We start from the raw sequence: 26,303 nt of genomic DNA on the forward strand, positions 1-26,303 counted from the left end.
TTGCTTTTATTTCCAGAATTCTGGGAGGTGGATCATAGAGGATCCTGCTGTGATTTATGTCTGAGAGTGTTTTGCCTATGTTCTCCTCTAGGAGTTTTATAGTTTCTGATCTTACATTTAGATCTTTAATCCATTTTGAGTTTATTTTTGTGTACGGTGTTAGAAAGTGATCTAGTTTCATTCTTTTACAAGTGGTTGACCAGTTTTCCCAGCACCACTTGTTAAAGACACAAAGAACAAATATTAAAAGCAGCAAGGGAAAAACAACAAATAACACACAAGGGGATTCCTATTAGGATAACAGCTGATCTTTCAATAGAAACTCTTCAGGCCAGGAGGGAATGGCAAGACATACTTAAAGTGATGAAAGACAATAACCTACAGCCCAGAATACTGTACCCAGCAAGGATCTCATTCAAATACGAAGGAGAAATCAAAAGCTTTACAGACAAGCAAAAGCTGAGAGAATTCAGCACCACCAAACCAGCTCTCCAACAAATTCTAAAGGATATTCTCTAGACAGGAAACACGAAAAGGGTGTATAAACTCGAACCCAAAACAATAAAGTAAATGGTAACGGGATCACACTTATCAATAATTACCTTAAACGTAAATGGGTTGAACGCCCCAACCAAAAGACAGAGACTGGCCGAATGGATACAAAAACAAGACCCCTCTATATGCTGCTTACAAGAGACCCACCTCAAAACAAGGGACACATACAGACTGAAAGTGAAGGGCTGGAAAAAGATATACCACGCAAATAGAGACCAAAAGAAAGCAGGAGTGGCAATACTCATATCCGATAAAATAGACTTTAAAACAAAGGCTGTGAAAAGAGACAAAGAAGGCCACTACATAATGATCAAAGGAACAATCCAAGAAGAAGATATAACAATTATAAATATATATGCCCCCAATATAGGAGCCCCGCAATATGTAAGACAAATGCTAACAAGTATGAAAGGGGAAATCAACAATAACACAATAATAGTGGGAGACTTTAATACCCCACTCACACCTATGGACAGATCAACTAAACAGAAAATTAACAAAGAAACGCAAACTTTAAATGATACATTAGATCAGTTAGACCTAATTGATATCTATAGGACATTTCACCCCAAAACAATGAATTTCACTTTTTTTTCAAGTGCTCATGGAACCTTCTCCAGGATAGATCACATCCTGGGCCATAAATCTAAACTTGATAAATTCAAAAAAATCGAAATCATTCCAAGCATCTTTTCTGACCATAATGCATTAAGATTAGATCTCAATTACAGGAGAAAAACTATTAAAAATTCCAACATATGGAGGTTGAACAACACACTTCTGAATAACCAACAAATCACAGAAGAAATCAAAAAAGAAATCAAAATATGCATAGAAACTAATGAAAATGAAAACACAACAACCCAAAACCTGTGGGACACTATAAAAGCAGTGCTAAGAGGAAAGTTCATAGCAATACAGGCATACCTCAAGAAACAAGAAAAAAGTCAAATGAATAACCTAACTCTGCAACTAAAGCAACTAGAAAAGGAAGAGTTGGAGAACCCCAGAGTTAGTAGAAGGAAAGAAATCTTAAAAATTAGGGCAGAAATAAATGCAAAAGAAACAAAAGAGACCATAGCAAAAATTAACAAAGCCAAAAGCTGGTTCTTTGAAAGGATAAATAAAATTGACAAACCATTAGCCAGACTCATCAAGAAGCAAAGAGAGAAAAATCAAATCAATAAAATTAGAAATGAAAATGGAGAGATCACAACAGACAACACAGAAATACAAAGGATCATAAGAGACTACTATCAGCAGTTGTATGCCAATAAAATGGACAACGTGGAAGAAATGGACAAATTCTTAGAAAAGTACAATTTTCCAAAACTGAACCAGGAAGAAATAGAAAATCTTAACAGACCCATCACAAGCACAGAAATTGAAATGGTAATCAGAAATCTTCCAGCAAACAAAAGCCCAGGTCCAGACGGCTTCACAGCTGAATTCTACCAAAAATTTCGAGAAGAGCTAACACCTATCCTCCTCAAACTCTTCCAGAAAATTGCAGAGGAAGGTAAACTTCCAAACTCATTCTATGAGGCCACCATCACCCTAATACCAAAACCTGACAAAGATGTCACAAAAAAGGAAAACTACAGGCCAATATCACTGATGAACATAGATGCAAAAATCCTCAACAAAATTCTAGCAATCAGAATCCAACAACACATTAAAAAGATCATACACCATGACCAAGTGGGCTTTATCCCAGGGATGCAAGGATTCTTCAATATCCGCAAATCAATCAATGTAATTCACCACATTAACAAATTGGGCTTATCTTTATTACAACACTTAACCGCTACACAACAGCCTAAACCCAGATGTCACCAATTTGAAATTAGCATGTTGGTTTCACTGTTTCTATTTAAAATGTGTATACAAATATTTGAGTGGGTTTCTTTATTTAAATAAGATGCCCTTTCAGCTCACTGGTTTTTTTCCCTCTTATTGAATCTTAACTAGCATGCAAAACAATTAGCTGGTCAGCACTGGCCCAAATTGACTAAACTGTTTTCCTTCCCTTTGTTTCCAGTCATTTAATAGTAAGCTTCTTAACTAGCAACTTTCTCAAACACTGTTTGTTTCTCTCAGATAATGTACAGAAGGAGCAGCCCTCAAGGTTGTCTCTGTGTAGATTTCAGTAGAAGGAAAAGACAAAAAGAATCATAAGTCTCTTTTTAAAAAGATCTGTCTAAAGGGGATAAACATATACAAAATATATGCTTATAAACTCTGGGAATTCTTTTTATTGATTCTTTAGGACTCTTGAATTTCTAATCAGTCTAGCCTTGATCCATTCACTAGCTTTTCATTAATATTCTAAACATGCTAACCAAGACACTGAAACTCTATCCAATCAAATCAGACTGTCAGGAACATACTGACAGACCTCTAGACGAGCCAGTCAGCAAATCCTCAGCTATACTGAGAAAACGACTGGTTATCTGAGGAGCCAGAGTACTGATACTTGATTAGAAAATATCATTGGTACCCTCTAGCTACTTAACCAAAAACAATGATAATCAGCAAATCTTCATAGGGAGAAAGCTATTGGTTGTTTGAGAACCCAGAGTATTAATATTTGGTTTAAAATACTGGTGGTATCCTCCAGTCACTTAACAACCAAGAACATGGTTTTATTATATGATATCCTCTGTTTTACAACTACATTTTGCTATCATTGTAAGACCTTAAATTTTGTACCCCAAAAAAGTAAATGTTTTCCACTTACTTGGTCAACTAAATGCAGAATGAAGAAAGAGAAGAAGGAAATTCAAACATGGGAAGGAAAAAAAAATTGAGTGTAACGTAGCATCTTATTCCTTCCCACCCGTGATTTTTCTCTCAGAAATTCTTTACGAATGAATTTGGTACATTAAAATAGTACAATAGTTCCCAGTACATCAATGACTTCTCTTAATTCAAATACTTTTGCCGACAGACTTTTATTTGATATTCTTCTACCCTTCTGATCTGCTGCTTCTTTAAGCTAACCTGAGGATTTCTTCCAAAGCTCAATACTTGGTCCTATGTTCTTCTTGATCTCCAGTCTTTACTAGATATAAAGTGATGTCATTTCACACTTCCATTATTTTATATATATGACAATCACTGTAAAAACCCTTCATGCAGTCTGAATCTGTCAAAAGAACTGATTTCTGTCTCTAAAAGCCAAGGAAGAGACTTGCCTGGTGATCCAGTGGCCAAGACTCTGCACTTCCAATAGAGGATGCCAGGGTTCCATCCCTGGTTGGGGAAATAGACTCCACCTGCTGCCAACTAAGAGTTGGAATGCCACAACTAAAGATCCTGTATGCCTCAACAAAGATTAACGATCCCTTGTGCTGCAACTAAGACCTGGCACAGCCTAATTAATTCATTTAAAATAATAAATCAATAAAAGCCAAGGGATTCACTGTTCTTTCCCCATTATGCGCCACTGCTGCTGCTGCTGCTAAGCTGCTTCAGTCGTGTCCAACTCTGTGCGACCCCATAGATCGCAGCCCACCAGGCTCCCCCGTCTCTGGGATTCTCCAGGCAAGAACACTGGAGTGGGTTGCCATTCCTTTTTTCAATGCAAGAAAGTGAAATGTGAAAGTGAAGTTGATTAGCTGCGTCCGGCCCCGTGGACTGCAGCCTACCAGGCTCCATCCATGGGATTTTCCAGGCAAGAGTACTGGAGTGGGGTGCCATTGCTTTCTTCGATTATGTGCCACAACCTCCCTCAAATACAAACGTTTTATCAAACAAACTGGATTCTTCACTTAATTTCTACTGAAGAAAAATAAAGCCCAGTGGTTAAAGAAAACAGGCTCTGAAGTCAGTACACCTAGGTGGATATTGTACACCTGGGCTCTTCCACTTGACAAAGCTGTGGCACTGGGCAACTCCTTTAACCTTTTCACAGTAGCATAAACATTATACACAATACTTCGCCTACAACAGATGTTTAATACATTTGAGAAAATATTTTCCATCTGGGATACATTATCCAACAGAATATAATCTTAGTAGAGAGAAAACACATACACATAGAAAATACTTCAAGTCACAGGTGTTCTCTCTGCCTCCATTTCATCAATGCCCTAAAGAAGCTTCAAAGCAATGGCTTAATTACCTATGCATGAAGGTGTGATAATCAGTCATCAGGGTGGAAAGCTAGGGTACAGTCCCGAGAGGGCCACACTTCTAGAAAAAGGGAAAGGATCTGAACCCAGACAGCCAAGATACCGTCCATAAATAGAAGATAAAGGTGGTAAAACTGAGAAGAGGTGCATAAAATAGAATGTGATTTCTAGCAGACACAACTGCATCGATAAAGTCTTCCACAGCATGCCCCTTTTAAAGACTTATTGTTTTCCTCTTCATTAAGGAGCTAGTAAGAAAGAAGATCGAATTATCTGTTCAACTCCTGAAGAGTTCAAAAGAACCCTGCTGTACATTTAGTATGTGAAGGATACATTATCTTCTCCAACTATGATAATGGTTAAAAATTACAGAGTTGGAGCCAGACCACTTGGGTTCAAATTCTATTTCTACTCCTTGCTGGCTCTTTGAACATGGTCAAAGTCAAGAAACCTCTCTGTGCTTCATTTTCCCACCTGGAAACTGGTCATAACAATGGTAACTGTATCTCTGGATTGTCGTGAGAATGAGTACATGTGTTAAAGGACTTAGGATAATCTCATGCAAAGAAGAAGTATTATAAGCATTTGCTTTCATCATTATTACCATTATCATTCTATTTCAACACAATTCTTTTCTCGAAGGAATTGTCCCACTGATGACAGCAGAAACCAATTTAAATACTAGTGATGAGGTCAAAAGTAATTCCCTGCCTGTGGGATTGTTTATCAGAGGGTGGAGCTTGCTCTTTATCAGCTATACACATATGAGTTGTACAGACACCTATGTATGGTGTTGAGAGCTGAGGGGCGGCCAAACTTGGGCCATAAACAGACATTCATAACCAAACTCCACTGCATCTATCTTCACTCTGAATCAACTTAGGAAGCATGTGCTATACAGCACTTTAAGCCACATTAATTGACAGAGCTCACCACCTGAGTCACAGCAGTCTTCTCCCTTCTGACATATAGGCAGATAAACTCTTGCAAAGAGTAGCGAGGAACAGCTCACGAGTTCACCCCTGTTCCAACAATGCAAAAGTACAAACATTTCATCGGCTTCAACAAATTTCATTTTTATCATCCTTTCCTTGGTATGCATAATACCCGTGTCGTTCTACAGGCAAAGGCAAGCCATACCAAAGGAGGTTGTTATCAGGCCTTAAGCAGAACTCGAAATGGCGTTCCTTGTTGGAGCAGTCTTTCCTCTTTGACAGAAAACGCATTTATTTCCTGTGTTTTTAGTTGAAGGCATAACAAGCATACAAAGACCAGGGCTGCTTTCGCCATTACATCCTCAGCGCCAAGCACAATATGATGGGAAGGCGCTCAACATTTGTTGAATGAGTAAAATTCATGTCAGGCAGGCGAAGTCTGGGCTTTTAGGGCCCACAAAATACTCGGACATACATCAGCTACCACGTATTGGACAGACCGGTTTTAGAGCGTATGCCACGTCTTTTACACGAATTACTGGCTAATTCACCGAAACCGAAAAAGTAGATTAATTTCCTGCCAGACGAGGAAACCGGGCCGGAGTTAGAAACGAGGTTTCCCGAGGCGGGGCGGGGCGGGGCGGGGCGGCAAAGGGCCTAGGGTGGCTGCGACCCCGGAGCCCAGACGGCGCCCCAACCCGCGAGGCACAGGGGATCCACGGCAGAGCTCGTCCCGGCCGGGGTGCGCCCAGCCTCCGGGATGGAAGCCCGCCCGGGAGGTGGAAGGGCTCGGCGGGGGCGCGGGACCCCAGGCCCGGCCGGCGTCGCGGGCTCCTCGCCACACCGCCTACCTCATCCGGTGCTACCTGGGCGACGCGCTCCGAGCGCTGGAAGTCAAGCCGTCGGGCAGGCCGCTCACGGGGCTGCGGGAGTCGCAGCCGCGGTTCCCGCGTAGTGAGCGCCCCCAGCCCCTGGCGCCCACGCGCCGCCGGGACACCCGCGCTCCGCCGGCCACGCGGCTCCGCGGTTCCGGGAGCGCGGCTTCCTGCAGCTCTAAGAACAGGAATTCCGAGCACACGTGGGCACATCTGAGCGGGTTCAGGTGCGCTCATGAGTGTCGTGTTGGGCTTCCCTGGTGGCTCAGCTGGTAAAGAATCACCTGCAATGCGGGAGACCTGGGTTCGATCCCTGCGTCAGGAAGATGCCCTGGAGGAGGGCATGGCAACCCACTTCAGTATTCTTGCCTGGAGAATCCCGTGGACAAGAGGAGCCTGGCGGGATACAGTCCACGGGGTCACAAAGCGTCAGACATGACTGAGGGACTAAGCACAACGCAGCACAGCAAGGCTCTGAGAGTTAAAATAACTTGGGGAAATTGAAACATGATTTTGTGGTGAAGTTAAGAGCTCCAAGGACTGTCTGGTTTCAGAGCCCAACTACTGCTCCCCAATTCCTCCCAGGATAGATTTTTCTGGGTGCATAAATACAGTGCCTCTGGCAAGACCATAGGGCACAGAAAAACATGTTCTCACTTGTGTGAAGCTGTGTGTCTGCTTCTTCAGAAATGCCAGTGAGTAAGACATTCTGGACTCCCTGCTGTGCACATTAAATTTTGTAGAGGGATGTTACGGCCTTCAAACACGTGCCCACAGGGTCCGCAGGCAGCTTTCCCGCCTGCAGAGACATTCCCGGGGAATAATTAGAAATGTACCCAAAGGTTTATGAATATGTGCCTTCATCACAGCGCCGGTCATGAAATAGCTACAAATGGAAAACAATCTAAATGTCCCACAGTAGGAAAATGATTAAACAAATCAGGGATACTCAAATGATAAAACATCACTCCCCATTAAGAACTATGTTTTCCAAAACAATTATTTTTAATACATGATCCTATATTATTTCCGGATGCTGAAGGACAAAACAAAAAGTCGTAGGGAACATTATAAGACTAATTGAGGAATTTTTAATATGGACTGTTTATTAAATATCATCAAATAATACTGAATGTACATTTTTATAAAATGAAACTTAACAAATGTACTAATTCTTAGAAGATACATACTTATATATTTAATGATAAAAAGCTGTATTTTTAAGAAATATGATGAGAAGGCAATTCACAATATAATTTGGGGTAATTAATTTTCATTTTGCTTGAAATATATATATATATACACATAGAAAAAAAAATTAGAAAGATACATACCAAAACTTAACATTGGTTATCTCTGTGTAGTGAGATTAATCTTTTATTTTTTGCACATTTGTGCATACTTCTATTTTCCTATTGTGACCTATTATTATTTTGTTCCCTTCTCTCCAAGGTATATGCACAGAGAAATCTAAGACTAGGAAAAGGTTGACTGACACATCATTGAGTTAAATTAGTATAGGAGAGCCTTGTATTCAAAGTAAGATAAGGCACCAATACACACAAAAAATAATAGATCAAAGTTACATTTATGTTGTAAGGGGAGGGATAATTAAAGTAGGAAAATAAATAAAAACCTTACTTGAAGAATGAAGTTTTATTGGAAAATTTCAGGTCAAGAGAAATATTGTACAATATTTTATTTTTTAGTTACTCTGCTGCTGCTGCTAAGTCACATCAGTCATGTCCGACTCTATGAAACCCGTAGACGGCAGCCCACCAGGCTCTGCTGTCCTTAGGATTCTCCAGGCAAGAACCCTGCAGTGGGTTGCCATTTCCTCCTCCAATGAGTGAAAGTGAAGTCCCTCAGTCGTATCAGACTCTTCGCAACCCCATGGACTGTAACCTACCAGGCTTCTCCGTCCATGGGATTTCCCAGGCAAGAGTACTGGAGTGGGTTACCATTGCCTTCTCCGTTAGTTACTCTAAGGCAAACAAAAAAAATGTTTTAAAGGTTATCAAACTGCAGTCCTGAGTGGAATCTTGGGTGATGTCCTCCAACCTTAGGATAGACTGTCCCCTCTCCTCCAGCCAGCTGTGGGGATACCTGGTGGTTTACTCGCCAAGCCAGCTATGGGGATACATAGTGGTTTACTCGCCAAGTCATGTCTGACTCTTGTGACCCCATGGACTATAGTCTGCCAGACTCTCTGTCCATGAGATTTCCCAGGCAAGAGTACTGGAGTGGGTTCCCATTCCCTTCTCCAGGGAATCTTCCCAACCCAGGGATCAAACCTGGGTCTCCTGCATTGCAAGCAGATTCTTTACCAGCTGAGCCACCAGGGAAGCCCCTGTGAGGATGTAAGGAAAGAAATGGCTATGATTGTGGATTCTGCCTGGTGATATTCACTACAAGAGGCTACCAGTGCCTTGCTATCTCCTGGGGAAATTGTCCATTGAGGAAAAGGTGGAAGAGAGAGATTCAGGAAGGAGAGAGGAAGTTAATGGATGGATAAAAGGCAGCTTGACTGATGGGAGCAGGTCCTTTGTGGGACTCCCTTTATGCTGAAAGAAATGCCTTTATCACATGTTTTGCCTGAGACAGGGAGACCCAGGTCCTTGAACAGTGCAAGGGGGTGCCTTCACCAAACAAGGAAGCATACTTTTCATTTTTCACGGTGGCCAGTCTTGCTCCCACCCTTCCTACCACATCTGCTTGGCTTGGAATTTATATCTAGAAACCTTGGGTGAAAATTTTCTTGCAACTTTTATATCATTATTTACACAAACCCAGAAGGATATGAAATATATAGATTTAATCTCCCCCATCCCTCCCCTGCACACACACTCAATCAGTGGCAGTCCCAGTGTAGATAGTGATGCAGCCAAGATCTACTCAGGATAACTTTCTCAGAGGAGAAAAAAAGAAAAAAAAGGCTGGTTTCCTTGGCAATATCAACCCCTCTAAGACATAGAGAAAAAATAAATAAAAGGGCCGTTGCCAAGATTATACTACAATTAAGTGTAATGTACACTAAATAAAAATGTATTCCTTTTATATTCATTTATCCAAATATTCAAAAATTCAATTTTTTGTAATTGAAGATGACATACTCCAAATATGCTTGGTGTCTGCTGTTTATAATTTGCTTCTTAGCTTTTTGAGAGAATAAATCAAGAAATAAAATTTAATAAAATAAGAAATAGAAAGACTTCCCTCTCAGCCCAATGATTAAGACTCTGTACCTCCACAGCAGGAGGCACAGGTTTGATCCCTCGTCAGGGAAGTTCCACGTGCCTCAAGGTGCAGTCAGAAAAAAGAGAGAGAGAAACATAGCCACAGATTATCTAAAACGGATGTGACTGGTTCACCTTTCCACAATCCTCTGAGTATACCTGATGTCAAGGTGAAAATGCAAATACGGAACACAAGGAGCAGAAGAGGACAGTATCTGGGATTCAAAGTCTAGTTCATATCTGCTCCCTGCCTTTGAGGGCACAGGATTAAGATGTAAAAGGTTGAATGACCAAAGAGGTCTAGATTAAAGAGAAGGGTGAACAGAGACCCTAAAATAAGCCCAGTTACTTACTGACCTCCTTCTATGACTTTCTATGCTGATTAAGAGGTCCCATTATCAACCTTTCCTCGTTTATTCTCTAACTTAGAAATTAAAATTTGTGAAAAACTTTATCTTAATAATTTGCAGTCATTCATAGGTTAGATCCATGCGTTTTCTTGTCAAAGATTAAAAATACTGACACTGACTTATCTGAGTGGGAAGAGTGGATGAAGGGTCCCTCTGTGATAGGTGACATCCTGCAATGGGAGCAAGGAAGGAAAAAAAAAAAAAAAAACACCTGGTGGGACAGAGTGCTAAGAATGTGGAGCTTGAGTGAGACCAGACAAAAGAGACTCTGCTCAGTCACTACTCCCTTCCTACACCCTGGCGTGTTGGGATAAAGAGAAAGCTTGAATTGATCTTTCAGAGATGAAAAATCTTCTGCTTATAGAAAATAGCAAAAGCTTGGACAATAACCTGATATAAAACTCAAAAGGTAAAGAATCAGCCTGCAATGCAGGAGACTGCATCCTATCCCTGGGTCAGGAAGATCCCCTGGAGGAGAAAATGGCAACCCATTCCAGTATTCTTGCCTGGAAAATCCCACGGACAGAGGAGCCTGGAGGGCTACAGTCTGTGGGGTTACAAAGAGCCGGACACAACTGAGCAACTAATACACAAAACTCAGAAAATCACTCGGCACCCACAGCCTTGGTATATGTATCGGCTAAATACTTTGCTCTGTCACCTTTGAATATATTAACAAACAACAGAAGGCTCCATGATCTTGTGAATATGGTGATGTGAGTGCCATGGTGATATTCACACATATCTTTGAACACATACCTCTTCCTGAGGACCAACTCTCAGGCCCCATAGGATGGGAAGAAAAGCACTTTTTCAGAGAAGACCAAGTCATGAACAATAAAGAGAACCCATGCCTCCAGCCCCTTGGAGTTAGGTTTGCCCTGGCACACAGAGCTTTACGCATAAGACAGACACGTGCAAACAGTAAGATTTTTAGAGTCAAATAAATAAATACACTTGAAAAAAAATGACATAGATTTATAAACCTGGCCTATGACAATGGGATTCAGGTTACTAGGGACTAGTTCTATCCTTATATTTTCAGTGATCAGCACATATAGGGGGCAGTCTAGATAATGAATTTGATTCAAGACACAGGATAAAGTCAGCTTTCTCCTATTGGTGTTAGAAGTTGATTGTCCAATTTGGCTGTTCAATGGGGGCTCAAGATACTGGAAACTCTTGAGGGTTGTGGGGCGGGGGGGTGGTGCTTTCTTTCAGATCACCTGATGTTAATACTATCAATGCATTAATCATCCTAATTAATAGTTATCAGTTGGTCTTAGACCTCACTCTCCAAGAATGCTGAGGGCATCTCCGTCAGACATGGTGATTCAGAGAACAGATGACAAGAGGGCCTGTGTTGGTTCCTTCGTTTGGGAGACAAGGGGAGAAGATGGGCCTGAGAGCCTCTTGGAAAGAGGCTGGAGGGAAGCTATAGATGAGGGACTCGTCTGTCACGTTGTAGAACGCTATATGTCCGGACTCATAGTCTAAGAAGATGCCAACCTTATGCACTGGCTCTCTGACGTGTTGGCCTTTCAAAGGTGATGAGACCCAAAGACTATAATCATCGCCAATCTTTAAGCCTATAAGTGAGAAGAGGTCCCCAGGAGGCTTGGGGAGATTCCCCTTCCTGCTCACTGAGTCCTTGCAGATGCCCACCTCCCACTCGGTCTTGTTGCCCACTTCCACCTCCCAGTAGTGTCTCCCGCAGGTGAAGACCTGAGTGCCCAGCACCGTGGCAGACTGGTCAAATCTTTCAGGGTTGTCAGGCAACTGCTGTCGGATTCCTCCATGTTTCACACTTTTCAGATCCTCAGACAAGACTAGGTAGGCGTTGGCTGTGGCTGGATCCAGGGTTATATCCGCTGCAAAAGGAGAAAAGAATGAATCCCCATTTGCATTCTAGAAAACTCTCTTACGTATGTGGAATTTAAATTAAGGTCTTAGTATCTAGTCCTTTTTTTTTTTTTTTTAAACTAAGCCATGCAGCCTGAAGGATCTTAGTTTCCCTACCAGGGACAGAACCCATAACCCCTGCCGTAGAAGCATGGAGTCTTAACCACTGGATCACGAGGGAAGCCCCCAGTCCTATTGTTTAAAATTTAATTTAGGTGACTGTGGTGCGAATTTTTGTCCTGATTGGAACAGGGTCTCTGAGGACCTTCTTTTACTGTATCACGAAACACAGAGAGTGGATCTCTAAAAGGAAGCCAATGAATCACGTGGAGAATGATACTAGATCTCTCGTAATGGAGTGGAAGTGGTTCTGTTTAAAAGACACTTGTGGAACTAAGAGCTGTTTACCCACACAGGTCATATCTTTTGTCATTTGTATTTGCTTTAGCCAGGGTTGGTTATGGTTCTTGAGTTTGAGTGGGAGAAAAAGTTATCAGTTACTGAACTACTTAGGTGCCAGGCATTTTCTGTACATTATCTCATTTAATTATGGCAAATATTATTATCTTCTTTCCATTTTTATTAAAGAAAAAAATACTGAGGTTCGTAGAAGTTAGGAAACTGGGCCAAGATTACAAAGTTGCCGAGGGTTTGAATAGCAGTTCCTAATCAGCATTTTTCATTATCTCAAGCTTAAATGTATTGATAACTTCCTATGAGTTAGGGCTCCCCAGATGGCGCTAGTGGTAAAGGATCTGCCTGCTCATGCAGGAGACACAAGAGTCACAGGTTGGATCTCTGGATCTGGAAGATTCCCCTGGAGTAGGGAATGGCAACCCACCTCAGTATTCTTGCCTGAGGAATCCCATGAACAGAGGAGCATGGGGTCACAAAGAGTCAGACATGACTGAGCACAGATATAGTGCAACTGCCAATGAACATTTGAAACACGTTTTGAACCCCATGAGAGACCTCCTCTCCCAGCCTCCTGGGAGTAACTTTCATTGATTATCCAGACAAGATTAGGCACCCCCATCATATCATTTTATACTTTTCTTTGTAGATCAAATCCCAGTCATCACTATCTGTTTGATTAATATCAGTCTCCTCAATCTCACTATAAGATCTACAAAAGCAAACGTAAGTGTGTCTCATTCATCATTGGAAATATGTGCATGCGTGCTGCGTGCGTGCTAAGTCGCATCAGTTGTGTCTGACTCTGTGCAACCCTATGGACCGTAGCCTGCCAGGCTCCTCTATCCATGGGATTCTCCAGGCAAGAATACTGTACTGGGTTGCCATGCCCTCCTCCAGGGAATCTTCCTGACCCTGGGATCGAACCTGGGTCTCTCTTATGTCTCTCTTATGCATTGGCATGTGGGTTCTTTACCACTTTGCACCACAGAGCCTAATAGCACAGTCCCTACTATAGCACACAGTAGGCACTTCTCAAATATCTGTTGAGTCCCGCATTCATTAGGCCTTTCTCTGAAGGTCAGATTGTCAACAAGATAAAAGGTGAAACCTAAAGCTCACCTCTCTAAGTCTTAGCCAGTGTAAATATTTGGAACATTCTAAAAGGATAGTTCTTTGAATGTTCCCTCACTGAGATTTAAGAGTTTAGATCAGCTTTTATCCTCACAAGAACAGAGGGAGCAACGCAGAACCCCCTGAGGAGGTCTGTGTGTGTGCACGTGCAAGGCGATGGGATGGACAAAACAGGACCACGCAAACAAAGGAAGGAGCAGGACTCAGACAGAAAACACAGTCAGATCAAACATCAATCAAGTCTCAGTGCTTCTGTCCGTTCCAGCAGAGATGGTCTGTGCCCACCCTGCACCCATCAACTCTGAAAGGCCCTAGAGGGTCGACAAATCATGTTGACTTACTGCTGAATTTTCTTAGCATCTCCCTCATTCCTGTGATGTGGCAGAGAGTCAGTTCCGTGCTGATGGCCTCCGGACACTGAAGCAAGAGGGGCTCGCTCCTATGGGAGGGCAGAGACGGTCACTTGGTCTCCTCTGCACAGATCGCATGACCTGCTCCAACCTGAGAATCCAGCCCTTTCTGCCCCAACAGCATGGATACTTTCATCCCCTCTCTGAAAACCTGTTGCTTCAGCACCACCACCCTGTTCCTGAACACAGAAGAAAAACCTACCTTTCCAGTATTCCTCTCACATCCTAAGGGTATAAAAAAAAGAAGGTCAGTTTTTTCTGCACTCTGAGCACTAGCAAAGACAGTCCACTTAAAATACAGTCCTTTGCAGATTTCATAGAATCCCCTTCCCATGGCTCTAGAATACTTTGAACAGGGGAGCATGTGGCAGAAAAAAGTCTCGAACTTCTTCTAGGGTGAGTGCTTGTGAACGTGAGATGTTTCTCACAATAATTAAAGTTCTCTTTTTCTCATATCATCCTTTGTCAACAGAATCTGTGGCTGAGAAAAATGAAGTCGCTCAATCGTGTCCAACACTTTGTGACCCCATGGACTGTAGCCTACCAGGCTCCTCCATCCACGGAATTTTCCAGACAAGGGTACTGGAGTGGGCTGCCATTTCCTTCTCCAGTGGATCTTCCCAACCCAGGGACTGAACCCGGATCTTCCGCATTGCAGGCAGACGCTTTACTGTCTGAGCCACCAGGGAAGCCCATGGTGACTGAGAAAGGAGTCAAACTATTGGCCTTATTATCTAATGATGTCTCCAGGAGGTAGAAATAAGCAAAGGGAAGTAGCTTTGTGAGAGATAAAACTAAGCCTGTGTATGGTTGGACTGGGTTATTGCACGTGCTAAGTCTCGCTTCAGTGGTGTCTGACTCTTTGAGACCCTATGGACTGTAGCCCACCAGGCTCCTCTGTCCATGGGATTCTCCAGGCAAGAATACTGGAGTGGGTTGCTGCGGTGTCCTCCAGGGGGTCTTCCTGACCCAGGGATCGAACCCAGGTCTCTTAGGTCTTCTGCATTGGCAGGCAGGTTTTTTTACCACCTGGAAAGCCTGGACTGGGTTATTGGGAAGGCAATAAATTAAATAGCAGCATTCTGGGGAGCTAGTCTAGGAAAGTGATTTGAAGCTGGAAAGAGGAAACTGGAACACAGCTTATGTTTAGGAAAGTCCCAAAGAATGCAATAGTAGCCTAGAAAGGCAGTAGAGGAAAGATGGGGAGGAATGTGGACTCAGTACACAAATACCTGGGTTCTATCACCTACTAGCTATGTGACAGGCAAATTATCCGAACTACTAAATAATTGCCACTATTGCCTGGATGAAAGGCGAGTTTGGGGGAGAATGGATACATGTATATGGATGGCTGAGTCCCTTTGCTGTCCACCTGAAACTATCATAACATTGTTAATGGGCTAGACTCCAAAATAAAGTAAAAAGTTAAAAGAAAACAAAATAATTGCCTCTATTAACCCATTTTATCGCTACCAACCACCTATAGTAAATATCATAATAATAACCTCATTGGGTCTTTTTGAAGATGTAATTTAAAGTGCCCAGTACACAATGTTCATTAAATATAAAATATTTGGCAAAGCTGAGATTGCAATAAGGCAGGCACACAAAAAAAACTGGAGTCATCATTTGACTTGTTTGGATGGACATTCCTCTTTTTTTTTTCTTTTCCTCTTCAAAATTTTATTTACAGTATACAGAGAACAGTCATTCTTTAAGAAAGTTTTCTTAGGGAGCCAGAACTTAATTTTTCAAGTAAATAAAGAAAACTTTATTCTGTGCAACTTGAAATATGGTAGATGACATAAGAGTGTTTTCTTTTTTCATTAGTTTCTCCAATGTTCTTACCTCAAAAGACTCTATAATCGAGTTCTGACATGTGGACTCTATCTGTTCCATCATTTTGCTCAGGCTTCGCATCTGCTGGGTCAGCCTGATCTCATTGTCCCGCAGTTTCTTCAGGTTCTCTCGTTCCTCCATTTCTAGCAGCTGCAGTTGCAGCTGCTCCTCCTCCTTCAGGAACTGGTGCATTTTTGCATATTCTGACAGGACAACCTGCTTACAGGTCTTTGCCTCTTCCTGCCATCACACCAGCATGCATGCATGCACACACACACACACACACACACACGGACAATAAAGTTAGTCACAGAATCACTTACGTAGATTTTTAACTCTTACAAAGTCCTAGAGTTTCACTGTGACAATTCTTGAAACCTGACACATAACATATACATTCTGTTGACTAGCTGGGTGGATAGTTTGATATTTTAGGAGCTGTGTGTTGTAGTTTATAGTAGTAAAAAAATAAAAATCAAAAATTCTACTCCTAGGAGGTTGTCATTCTAGTGGAAGCAACAAAAATTAAACAAGCAAATTATGATAGGTGGTGATGAGTACTATTATTTTTAAAAAGTAAAGCAAAATAAAGTTAGGACAAAAATTAAGGTGGGGGAAGCGTGCATTCATTTATTCAACAAACATTTAGTCAATGAAAGTAGACAATGGATCACATACTAGGAATAGAAATGAACATCACCAATGCTCCCATGTAAGAAGTCAGAGGTTATTGAGAAAATCAAAAACATGCTTTTAGAAAATCTAATTAGACATTTAGTTCTGCTCTTTGCTATACAGCTTAAATTCTAATCTGCAGCTAACCTCGAGCTCTTGTTCAGGTGTACTAATCCACACCATATTTTGCTTCAATTTTCCTTCCTCTTTGTTTCTTTTTTATCTGCCCGTTTCCCCCTAAATCATGTGAGATATTCTTTTTTTCAATCAATTTCCATTCTATGTGATATATCTATAAGTATAACATATATTTCATAATTATAATCAGAGCAGAAATATAGGTAGCCACCATGTGGTATAGGTACACTAAGAAGGGAAAAATAAGCCAGCCAGGCGAGAGGAGAATTGAGCTGTCTTCAGATGGACAAACAGAGGTAGGCAGCCCAAAGCAAGGATACTCCACACTCCAGCACTGGAGACGGTAAATTCTGTCATTTTCTTCTGATGCTCCATGAAGCATCCCTCTAGTCTCCCTTGTAGAATCACATACAAAATGGAAAATTAAAACAGATACTGACCTTACACAATATCACTCTCTCCTTCTCATGGTTTAATATAACCTCTGTTTCCTTTCTCTTTTTACACAAAATGCCTAGTATTTCCTGGAGTTTCTCCTGCAATAGAAACAAACTCTTTGTGGTAAGTGAGCAGAGCACCAGGTCATGAAGGGGTCTTGAGGACCACTAACAAGATTACTGAGACTTTAGATCAAAAAGGGGAAAAGGATCCATGCCCGGATTTGTGGTCTGGTGCCTGGAGATTAGCACCCATGACTGTCACCCATAGAAATTATTATGGCAGTTGGGGCTTCCCTGGTGGCTCAGACAGTAAAGAATCTGCCTGCAAGGTGGGAGATCCGGGTTTGATCCTTGGGTCAGGAAGATCCCCTGGAGAAGGGCATGGCAACCCACTCCGGTATTCTTGCCTGGAGAATCCCATGGACAGAGGAATTTGGTGGGCAAAGAGTCGAACGTAACTGAGCAACTAACATCACCTTATGTGATAGAATCTGATTTGTGTTCTGAAATTTATATCGAGCCTCCCATCTTACTTTGTGATGCTCCTCAGCCTCACTGGAGAGATTCATTCTGTTTACTCCGTGGCCTTGGGTTAAGAAGTTGTGGCCCCCCAGCTCCTCATCAGACAACATCCTGGTGGCAGCCAGCATCCTCTCGTAGCTGCCCTGGTTGCCCTCACTCTGCAGCACCTGGGATCTGAGCTGCTTGCCAATGCCAGCCAGCCTCCCCAGACGCTCATTGGGCTGGAAATGCGGGATCTCCAAGGTCCTCCAGCACTCAGGACATGACAAGGGGGTGTTATGTTCCTCCCAGCTTCTCAGGAGACACACCAGACAAAAGCTGTGCCCACACTCTGTGGTCACTGGGCTGGTGAAATAGTCCAAGCAGATGAAACAGGTCAGTTCCTCCCTGAGATTCTCCATCAGATCTGCTGTGGACATTTTCTCAAAGAAGGACATCTAAGCAAGTCTCTATTCTGGGATTTGAAAATGCTCCCCCAGAGTCTATTGTCTCGAGTAACAAGTGGGTAATCATTTGCTATGTTGTTATTACACAAAATTCTTACTCTCCTCTGTGACTAATTTCACCCATTGACACAAAGCCAATTATGACTTAATTTGGAACTCCTGTATGCTGGGTTCATCATCACCCCAAACTTTTAAGGAATCTCATCAGGCAAGCCACATGCTGGATTCTGAGGATACTTGCTGCTAAGAGTTGTCATTTCAAGAGTTGGTTACTGTGTATAAGTAGTACCATCAAACCATTGAGACACATTGGTTTTAGGCTGGAGGGTTGGGTAATTTGGTATAAACCAGTACAGAGATTTAAACTATAGTGATCTCTGATAATATCTGAATTTGAGTCTCATCCAAATCTTTCCACTAATGGAATCAAGTTGAGATACTGAAAGAAGAAAACTATGGTATACATTCCTTCTCTCATTAGGACCATTTCTTTTTTTGACCAAAGCCTACAAGCTTTTTGCTCCTTTATCATCAGGTACTGTGTCCTTTGATTTAATTTTATTCATTCCCCCAAATGAGACTAATGCCACTGAAGCATTCCCTGACTTTTGATGTACAATGGATTGCTAGAGTTGCATGTATTGCTCTGCGCTGCAGACCATGATACTCACCTCTCTGCCACCACAGAAAGCACCAAGAACATCTTTGTTGTTGGAAGTTGCCACGGGGAGCCATGACACTATGGAGTGGATAGAAAGAAATTGTATCTCGGGATAAACATAATTTTGTGCATTTCTTTTCACCCTTTGAAAAATTTTAAACTAAACCTTCTTAAACCTCATCACTTCTTACTGGACAGAAATTAAGTATGTAGATGTTATTTTTATACTGATGAAAAAACTGAATGTTTGGTTTGCAGACTGTGTACAACCACCTCTGAAATTAGTGCTGAATCCTGTACACTTGCTGTCACATGTTCAGGAGTTGGGCCTTGTCATGGCACGTCCTCCATTCCCTGCATACCAGGAAGTGGAATCGTAAAAGCTCTTCCTCAGAGTCTAACCAGTTCTATACCCTCATCATGTTCATCATACTTTATTTCTATGTTTCTCTTCTCACTCTCCAACTTGGCAACCTTTCATGGTTCTCCGTTACTCGTGTTATCCTAATAATTTCTTTCTGACATTCATGCTCCCGACTGATTCTTCTTTCCCACTCATCTCCAACAAGATGTTGAATGTTTCCTTATCCTGAACTTTTGTCAAAAGACGTTTTCAAGCCTGAAATGATTCTGCCTCCACCTTCCATCCTCCTAGTCAAAACTCATTTTTCTAAAGTCATTAATGTTTTAATCATGTGTCATATGGGAATGACTGGAGTGAGAATTTATGCTAGAAAAATGAAGCACCAGAGCAAAGAGTTATACCAAAGTTTGGGGTCATGAAATCTCTACTGTTCAGATTTCTTATAGGCTAGAAATTAGGGGCACAGCTTCAAAATATTGTTAGAAATTAGTCTTGAGTAAGTGTCTTGCAAACACACACACACACGAAACAAAAACTACCCTGCCATGAATTGCCATCTCTGGGAAAAGGATTTATGAGTTACTATGTACAGTCAATGTGTTAATTTCCACACAAACTAGGAGTCTTTCACGCTGACCAGAATTATTAGAATAAGCCCTTCATCACAGAGCCCGTATTCTAGTTTGGAATGAGGGGACTCTCATGTTCTGAGTCGACTGACACTGATGTTCCATCCCACTTCCCTCTTTCAAATAAACCTCTTCTGTAACTCAACACAATAACCGTATCTTATTCATCACTGACTAAAAGAACCTTTTGCTCATAGCAAGGACTCAGTTTCCTTGTAAATAAGTTTCAGATGAATAGGTAGGGGAACCATATTGTTGTAGAATCACAATCTTCTGTCTAACTGGAAGCCAAGAAGTCATGCAGTCCAACCACCTTCTAAAGATGATGAATAAACTGAGACTAATAAATTGTGTTAGATCCCTGAATACTTAGTGTAGGAGTCAAGCCTGGGCTAGGAAGCTGGGTCTCCCTCGTGCTTGTCATTCTCTTCTGTCTGCCCTATGCTGCACCTTGCTTATTGTCTTCTTTTAAAAAATAATCTCTATCTATTTATTTTGGCCACACCTTGGAGCACAGAGAATCTTAGTTCCCAGACCAGTGATTGAACCCAAGCTACCTGCATTAGCAATGCTGGCTCTTAACCACTAGGCTGCTAGGGAAGTCCCACTTACTGTCTTGTGAGTGGGTAAAAATTTCCAGCTATGTCAGTGAAATCAGTATGGCTCAAGTGGCTTTCAGAAGAAAATTAGATAGCTCTCATTATGGTGTGATCTGTGATAAGCATCTGCAATCAATGGCTACACACTCACTACTGGGAAAGCAGGCTTCTTTACCTTCTGTCTGAACACCTCGATTAGATTCAATTCAAGATGAAGTTTATAGAGTGGGTCAGCCTTCCCAGTATCCATTATACCAACCCTCCGGGCCCTGTATAGCCAGACGGGATTTCTGAGATTAACAACTCAAACAGCTGCTTCTCTGGCCTGTCTCCTCCTACAGAGGTAAGCAAGAGGTAACTCAAGAGGTCCGCAGTCACAGCTATCACCGGCCTGCAGCTAGGTGTGAAACACACAGAAGAGGAACCTCAAAGACACAGTGAGGGCTAAGAGTTCCAGGTGGTCCGGTGGTTAGGACTCCATGCTTTCACTGCCAACGTTGAAGATTCAGCCCCTGATCCCAGAAGATCTTGTAAGGCATGTAGAAGGGCCTTAAAAAAAAAAAAAGAGAGAGAGTGGTAGAATTTAAATTTCTTGACTGCTTTGGCATTTTTGTAGAAGAAATATTTCCTTCTTGATGGAAAACCAGGGAAAACTTCATTTGACCTGGACCTTTAAATTAACGGCTTAGGCACATTTCAAATAAAGGAATAAGATACTATTTAGAAGTGAGAAAGCTGTGGGGATATTTGAAGAATAAAATACATGATCTGACAGTGGGTCAAGGTATTATCATAAGAAAAAATCTAGATTGTAACATTCTTTTTATCTAAGACATATTAAAAGACCCCGTTCGGCTTGTAAATATTCGCCTTTGTTATTCTTTCTAGGTCGCCTGTTGTTTCTACCCGCTACACCTGGAGGGCAGATCAGAGGCGGGGGAGCTAGCGCTGAAAATTCATACTCCGTTCAAAGTTGTAAGCCAGCAGCTCCTGCTGAGTTGCCAAGGTCGGTGGCTGAGAGTTGCCTTCCTGAACTCTGTTAATTTATGTGTCTTATGTGAGAATTTAGGGTGAGGTGTTTTGTTTGTTTTTCTGGAGAATAAACCCTTTATTTGTTCATCCCTTATACGTTAAGAAAAGTCAACTGTTGAAAATGTACTTGCTCTGGGCTTCGTGCTGAATGCTTTATGTACTTTATCTTCTAAGGGAAGCCAAGGAAAAGAAGAAAAACATTTGAAAATTTTTAAAAAGCAGTTGGAACAAATAGTGAAAAATAAGAATAAAAAGACATGGTCTAAATTTAGGATGGACTATTAAGAAAAAGGAGTGATAGTTAAACTTCTCTCTCCATTTTATTTGTTTTTTCAGTTCCAATCTGTTTTTAAAATTATTTTTTAATATTCATTTTTCATTGGAGGATAATTGCTTTACAATGATGTGTCTGTTTCTGCTGTACAACAATATGAATCAGCCACAAGTACATACATATATCCCCTCTCTTTCCCCTTTTTTAATGGGGAGGATGGGATTTGAGATTATTACAGATAAATAAATTTGAGTACCATGTAAACAGGATTTAATATTTGTAAAGGATAATGCTAGATTGAACAAAAGAATGCAAAAGTAACTAGTTTTTTTTATATTTATTGATTTTTAATGAAAGGATAATTGCTTTATAGTATTGTGTTGGTTTCTCCCAACAGCAACATATATCAGCCATAGGTACACATATGTCCGCTCCCTCCTGAATGTCCCTTCCACCTCCCTCCCCAAGGTCGCTAGTTTTGTGTCTTGCTTTTGTCATGTGACACTCTTTAGGAGATGCCTATCACGTAATCCTCCAGGAATTATTAAACATCTTTATGTTCCAGGTGTACTATACCCAGTAAATTAGAAAAACAATTATCTCACATAGACATGTATTTTATAGGTAAGGAAACAGCTGCTTTTGTGTGTATATGTTGCTTCCTCATCTTTTTAATGGGAAGGTCTGCTTTTCTTAAGGAATTATTAACATTTATTCCTAAGATTCTCACACCAAAAAACAGTTATCTTTAGGGGAAAAAAGCATGATAGTAGCTAGTATAAAATGAGAACTCCAGCTCTTTGCCAAACACCATTCTCTCTCTATCCATTTTGTTGTTGTTGTTGTTTGTGGCCACATGAACAGCTTGTGGGATCGTAGTTCCCAAACCAGGGATGAAACTCCACTCGTCTACAATGGGGCTTCCCTAGTGGCTCAGACAGTAAAAATATCTGCCTGTAATGTGGGAGACTGGGGTTAGATTCCTGGGTTGGGAAGATCCCCTGGAGAAGGAAATGGCATCTCACTCCAGTATTCTTGCCTGGAGAATTCAATGGACAGAGGAGCCTGGCGGGCTACAGTCCATGAGGTTGCAAACAGTCAGATACAGCTGAGCAACTGAGAACACACGGCACTCACAGATGAAACCGTTTACCTCAGTTTGGGACTCGAACGCAGCCAAAACCCAGTTTGGGACTAAACCCCACGTGGCTGGGACTCGAACCCAGCCCAAACCCTGCTTGAGACTGGTACCCACATGGCTGGGACTTGAAGCCAGCCAAAACCCACAGTACCTGGTTTCAGGACCTAATGAAGCTCAGGTTCTTGATGTCTCATCATAGAAAGAATTCAGTGAGAGACAAAGTAATAGGTAAGAAGTGGATTTATTCAGATACAGAGAGAAACACATTCCACAGACGAGTGTGGGCCATTGCAGAGGGTGAATGCACTGTGAAACTTGGTGTGATTAGTTTTTATAGGGGGAGGATTATTCCAACTATTTTGGAGATTTCCAGGATTTGGGCCATCGCCCACTCCTTGGTCTTTTTTAACAGTGCCTGGAACTGTCATGGCATCTCTGGGTGTGTCATTTCGCTTGTTGATTAAGGATTAAGGTCTAGTCTTGTCTGCCATCGTGGTCCCATTTGATTGTAATCAGTTTATATCGTGTCCTTGGGCTATGTCATTCTTTCAAAAGTTGTGGTGGTGGTGGTGATTTAGTCGCTAAGTTGTGTCTTGTGACCCGGTGGACTGTAGCCCGCCAGGCTCCGCTGTCCATGGGATTTCCCAGGCAAGAATACTGGATTGTGTTGCCATTTCCTTCTCCAGAGGATCTTCCCCACCCAGGGATGGAACCCAGGTCTCCTGCACTGCAGGCAGATTCTCTACCAATTGAAGCCCTGTCCCTTTCCCTCCTGTTACACACTTGAGCCACTAATACTTCACAGTGGGAACACAGAGTCTTAACCCCTGGATCACCAGGGATTCCTTCTCAACACTTTTATATTTTTACTTAATGCTCCCAGTGGCCCTGGGAGGTAGATATTAGTTCTAGTCCCACTTACAGATGAGAAAACAAACCTTGCTTGTGAACCTGGCCCTAGATACCCACGGTGGCCTAACTCCAGTTGTTGTTGTTTAGTTGAGAAGTTGTGTCTGCCTCTTCTGCAACCCCATGGGCTATAGCCCGCCAGGCTCCTCTGTCCATGGGATTTCCCAGGCAAGAATCCTGGAGTGGGTTGCCATTTCCTTCTCCAGGTGATCTTCCCAACCCAGGGATCAAACCCAAGGTGGGTTCCTTACCACGGCACCACCAGGGCGTCCCTGTTGCCTTACTCCAGAGTCCATGCTACTACCCACAGAGCTGTACTGCCATTTCCACCGGATTGAATGAGCCACAAACTTTAAACTCAAGGAGTGTACAACTGTGACCAAAAGCAGGTTTGTTGGCTGTGCAAAGATCCAGTCAAATCAAGCACTGAAGGTCAGTGGGATATCCCCCCCTCCAACTATTCAATGGTAATTGGCGCTAGATACTGCCAGGTGGCGCTCCTCCCATGTTTATTGTTTGCAGCCACAGAGGTTAAGTTCTTAAGAGGTTAAGTTTGTGACACAGCTTAAGAGAGCAAGTGGCATCTCTTGAGAAAAACAAAATGACACTTTTTCTCACCACCCTTGCCCTTTCTTGGATATTGAGGTGCAAAGATCTAAGAAAATATCTGTTGGGCTAGGGCATGAATTATAGTTGGGTGAATCCTAGAGTTGGAGGTCTTAGGCATAGCTGGGAATTCATGAATTATAGTCATTCATGAAAATAATCAGGTACTGTGTTTAAATGTGCTTGACAAACATTGCTGCAAGTATAAGAACTAAGTGCTAAGCACCCTTGGGGAGCTGTTAAAGGGAAGGTTAAAAAACAAACAAAAAAAGACTTTTAGAAATACTTGGGGAGGAGCATCCCCAAACAATTGAATCTTTCCTGGCAAAGCAACTGAGGACACAAAGCATGCTTCATGCTCACAGGTTAGGCTAGGTCATTGAGGTTTCGTATATGCCACCGTCTGGATGCTCCAAAATGTTTCTTTTTAAATCCTTTCAGTATCTTATTAGAGTTGTCTTTCTCACACTTAATTGTATATATTCACGTGGTGAGTTACACAAAACCCATACCCTATAGATTACCTCCAGAGGTTCTGATTGACTTAGTTTAGTCATAAAATTAAAAGTCCTTGGAAGGAAAGTTATGACAAACCTAGACAGTGTATTAAAAACAGAGACATCTCTTTACGGACAAAGGTCCGTTCAGTCAACCTATAGTTTTTCCTGCAGTCATGCACGGATGTGAGAGTTGAACCATAAAGACAGCTGAGCAATGAAGAACTGATGCTTTCCAATTATGGTGCTGGAGAAGACTCTTGAGAGTCTCTTGGACTGCAAAGAGATCCAACCAGTCAGTCCTAAAGGAAATCAACCCTGATTATTCATTGGAAGGACTGATACTTGAAGTTGAAGCTCCAATACTTTGGCCACCTGATGTAAAGACCCAGCTTATTGAGACAGACCCTGATTCTGGGAAAAACTGAAGGCAAAAAGAGAAGAGGGTCACAAAGAGTCAGACATGACTTAGCAACTGAACAACAACAAAAGTGCCCTAACTGGTACAGTACTTCTCAACATCATGTTGAACTTGTTGAAAATATAAATTCTTGAGCACCACCCCAGACTTACTGAATCAAAACCTCTGGCATGGAGCCTAGCAATCCCTGTTTTAACAAGATCTCCTCTTGGCTTGGATGAACTGTAAAGTTTGGAAGCCACAGCTTTAGGCATCACAATTGTTAGAGCTCTCCAGAAGACTCTAATAAGCATTGAAACTTGAGAAGCAGGACTTTAGTGAAAAAAACTACTTCCTAGGACTGGGTTCCACTGCAATGCAGACTTGTTCCTTGGTCATATTTTCACCTTGCCTTTTACCAAAATCAAACGTCTACCTCCTTGTCTTAGAAACAAGAATTTCCAGCAGGAATGTGAATGGAGAATAACATTCTGAGAACATTCTGGGTAGAGGAATTGAAGTCCCACACAACTTATTGGGGTAAAAAGGGCAATTAAAGCCAATATTTTATAATAACTATAAATGGAGTATAGCCTTTAAAAATCATGAATCCTTATATTGTACACCTGTAACTTATATTGTGGGGCTTCCCTAGTAGCTCAGTTGGTAAAGAATTTGCCTGCAAAGCAGGAGACCCAGATTCGACCCCTGGGTCAGAAAGATCCCCTGGAGAAGGCAATGGCAACCCACTCCAGTATTCTTACCTGGAGAATTCCATGAACAGAGGAGCTTGGTGGGCTACAGGCCATGGGATCGCAAAGAGTTGGACACGATTGGGCGACTAACTTTCATTTTCACTTCAACTTATATTGTACATCAGTATACTTCAATTTTCAAACGTGAAAAACAAGTGGGGACAAAAGACAGCGTTAAGTGAGAAGATAAGAATGTGACTGTGAGCTGACTTTGAGACAAATCTCTCATTTTGCAAAACACCAGGTTAAAGTGAGGTTTCTTTCTTCTTAACCCCTCTCTGCCTTCCTGAAAAGGACACTGGCTGCCTTGGATCTACCAGATCTCCTGGAAGAGGTGACTTGTTCTATCTGCTTACACAGTTTGAAGAA

General features: G+C 41.9%; 1 protein-coding gene across 1 annotated transcript; it reads right to left on the minus strand.

Moving 5' to 3' along the window:
• TRIML1 (tripartite motif family like 1) lies at positions 11,468-18,040 on the minus strand. The gene is made up of 6 exons (XM_005698746.2): positions 17,633-18,040; positions 17,100-17,195; positions 15,856-16,086; positions 14,210-14,232; positions 13,939-14,036; positions 11,468-12,018 (listed from the first exon to the last, which is right to left on the minus strand). The coding sequence occupies exons 1-6, from the start codon at positions 18,038-18,040 to the stop codon at positions 11,468-11,470; spliced, it is 1,407 nt and encodes a 468-aa protein (XP_005698803.1).

Source organism: Capra hircus, chromosome 27, assembly GCF_001704415.2.
Source record: "Capra hircus breed San Clemente chromosome 27, ASM170441v1, whole genome shotgun sequence".
NCBI classification, from domain to species: Eukaryota; Metazoa; Chordata; class Mammalia; order Artiodactyla; family Bovidae; genus Capra; species Capra hircus.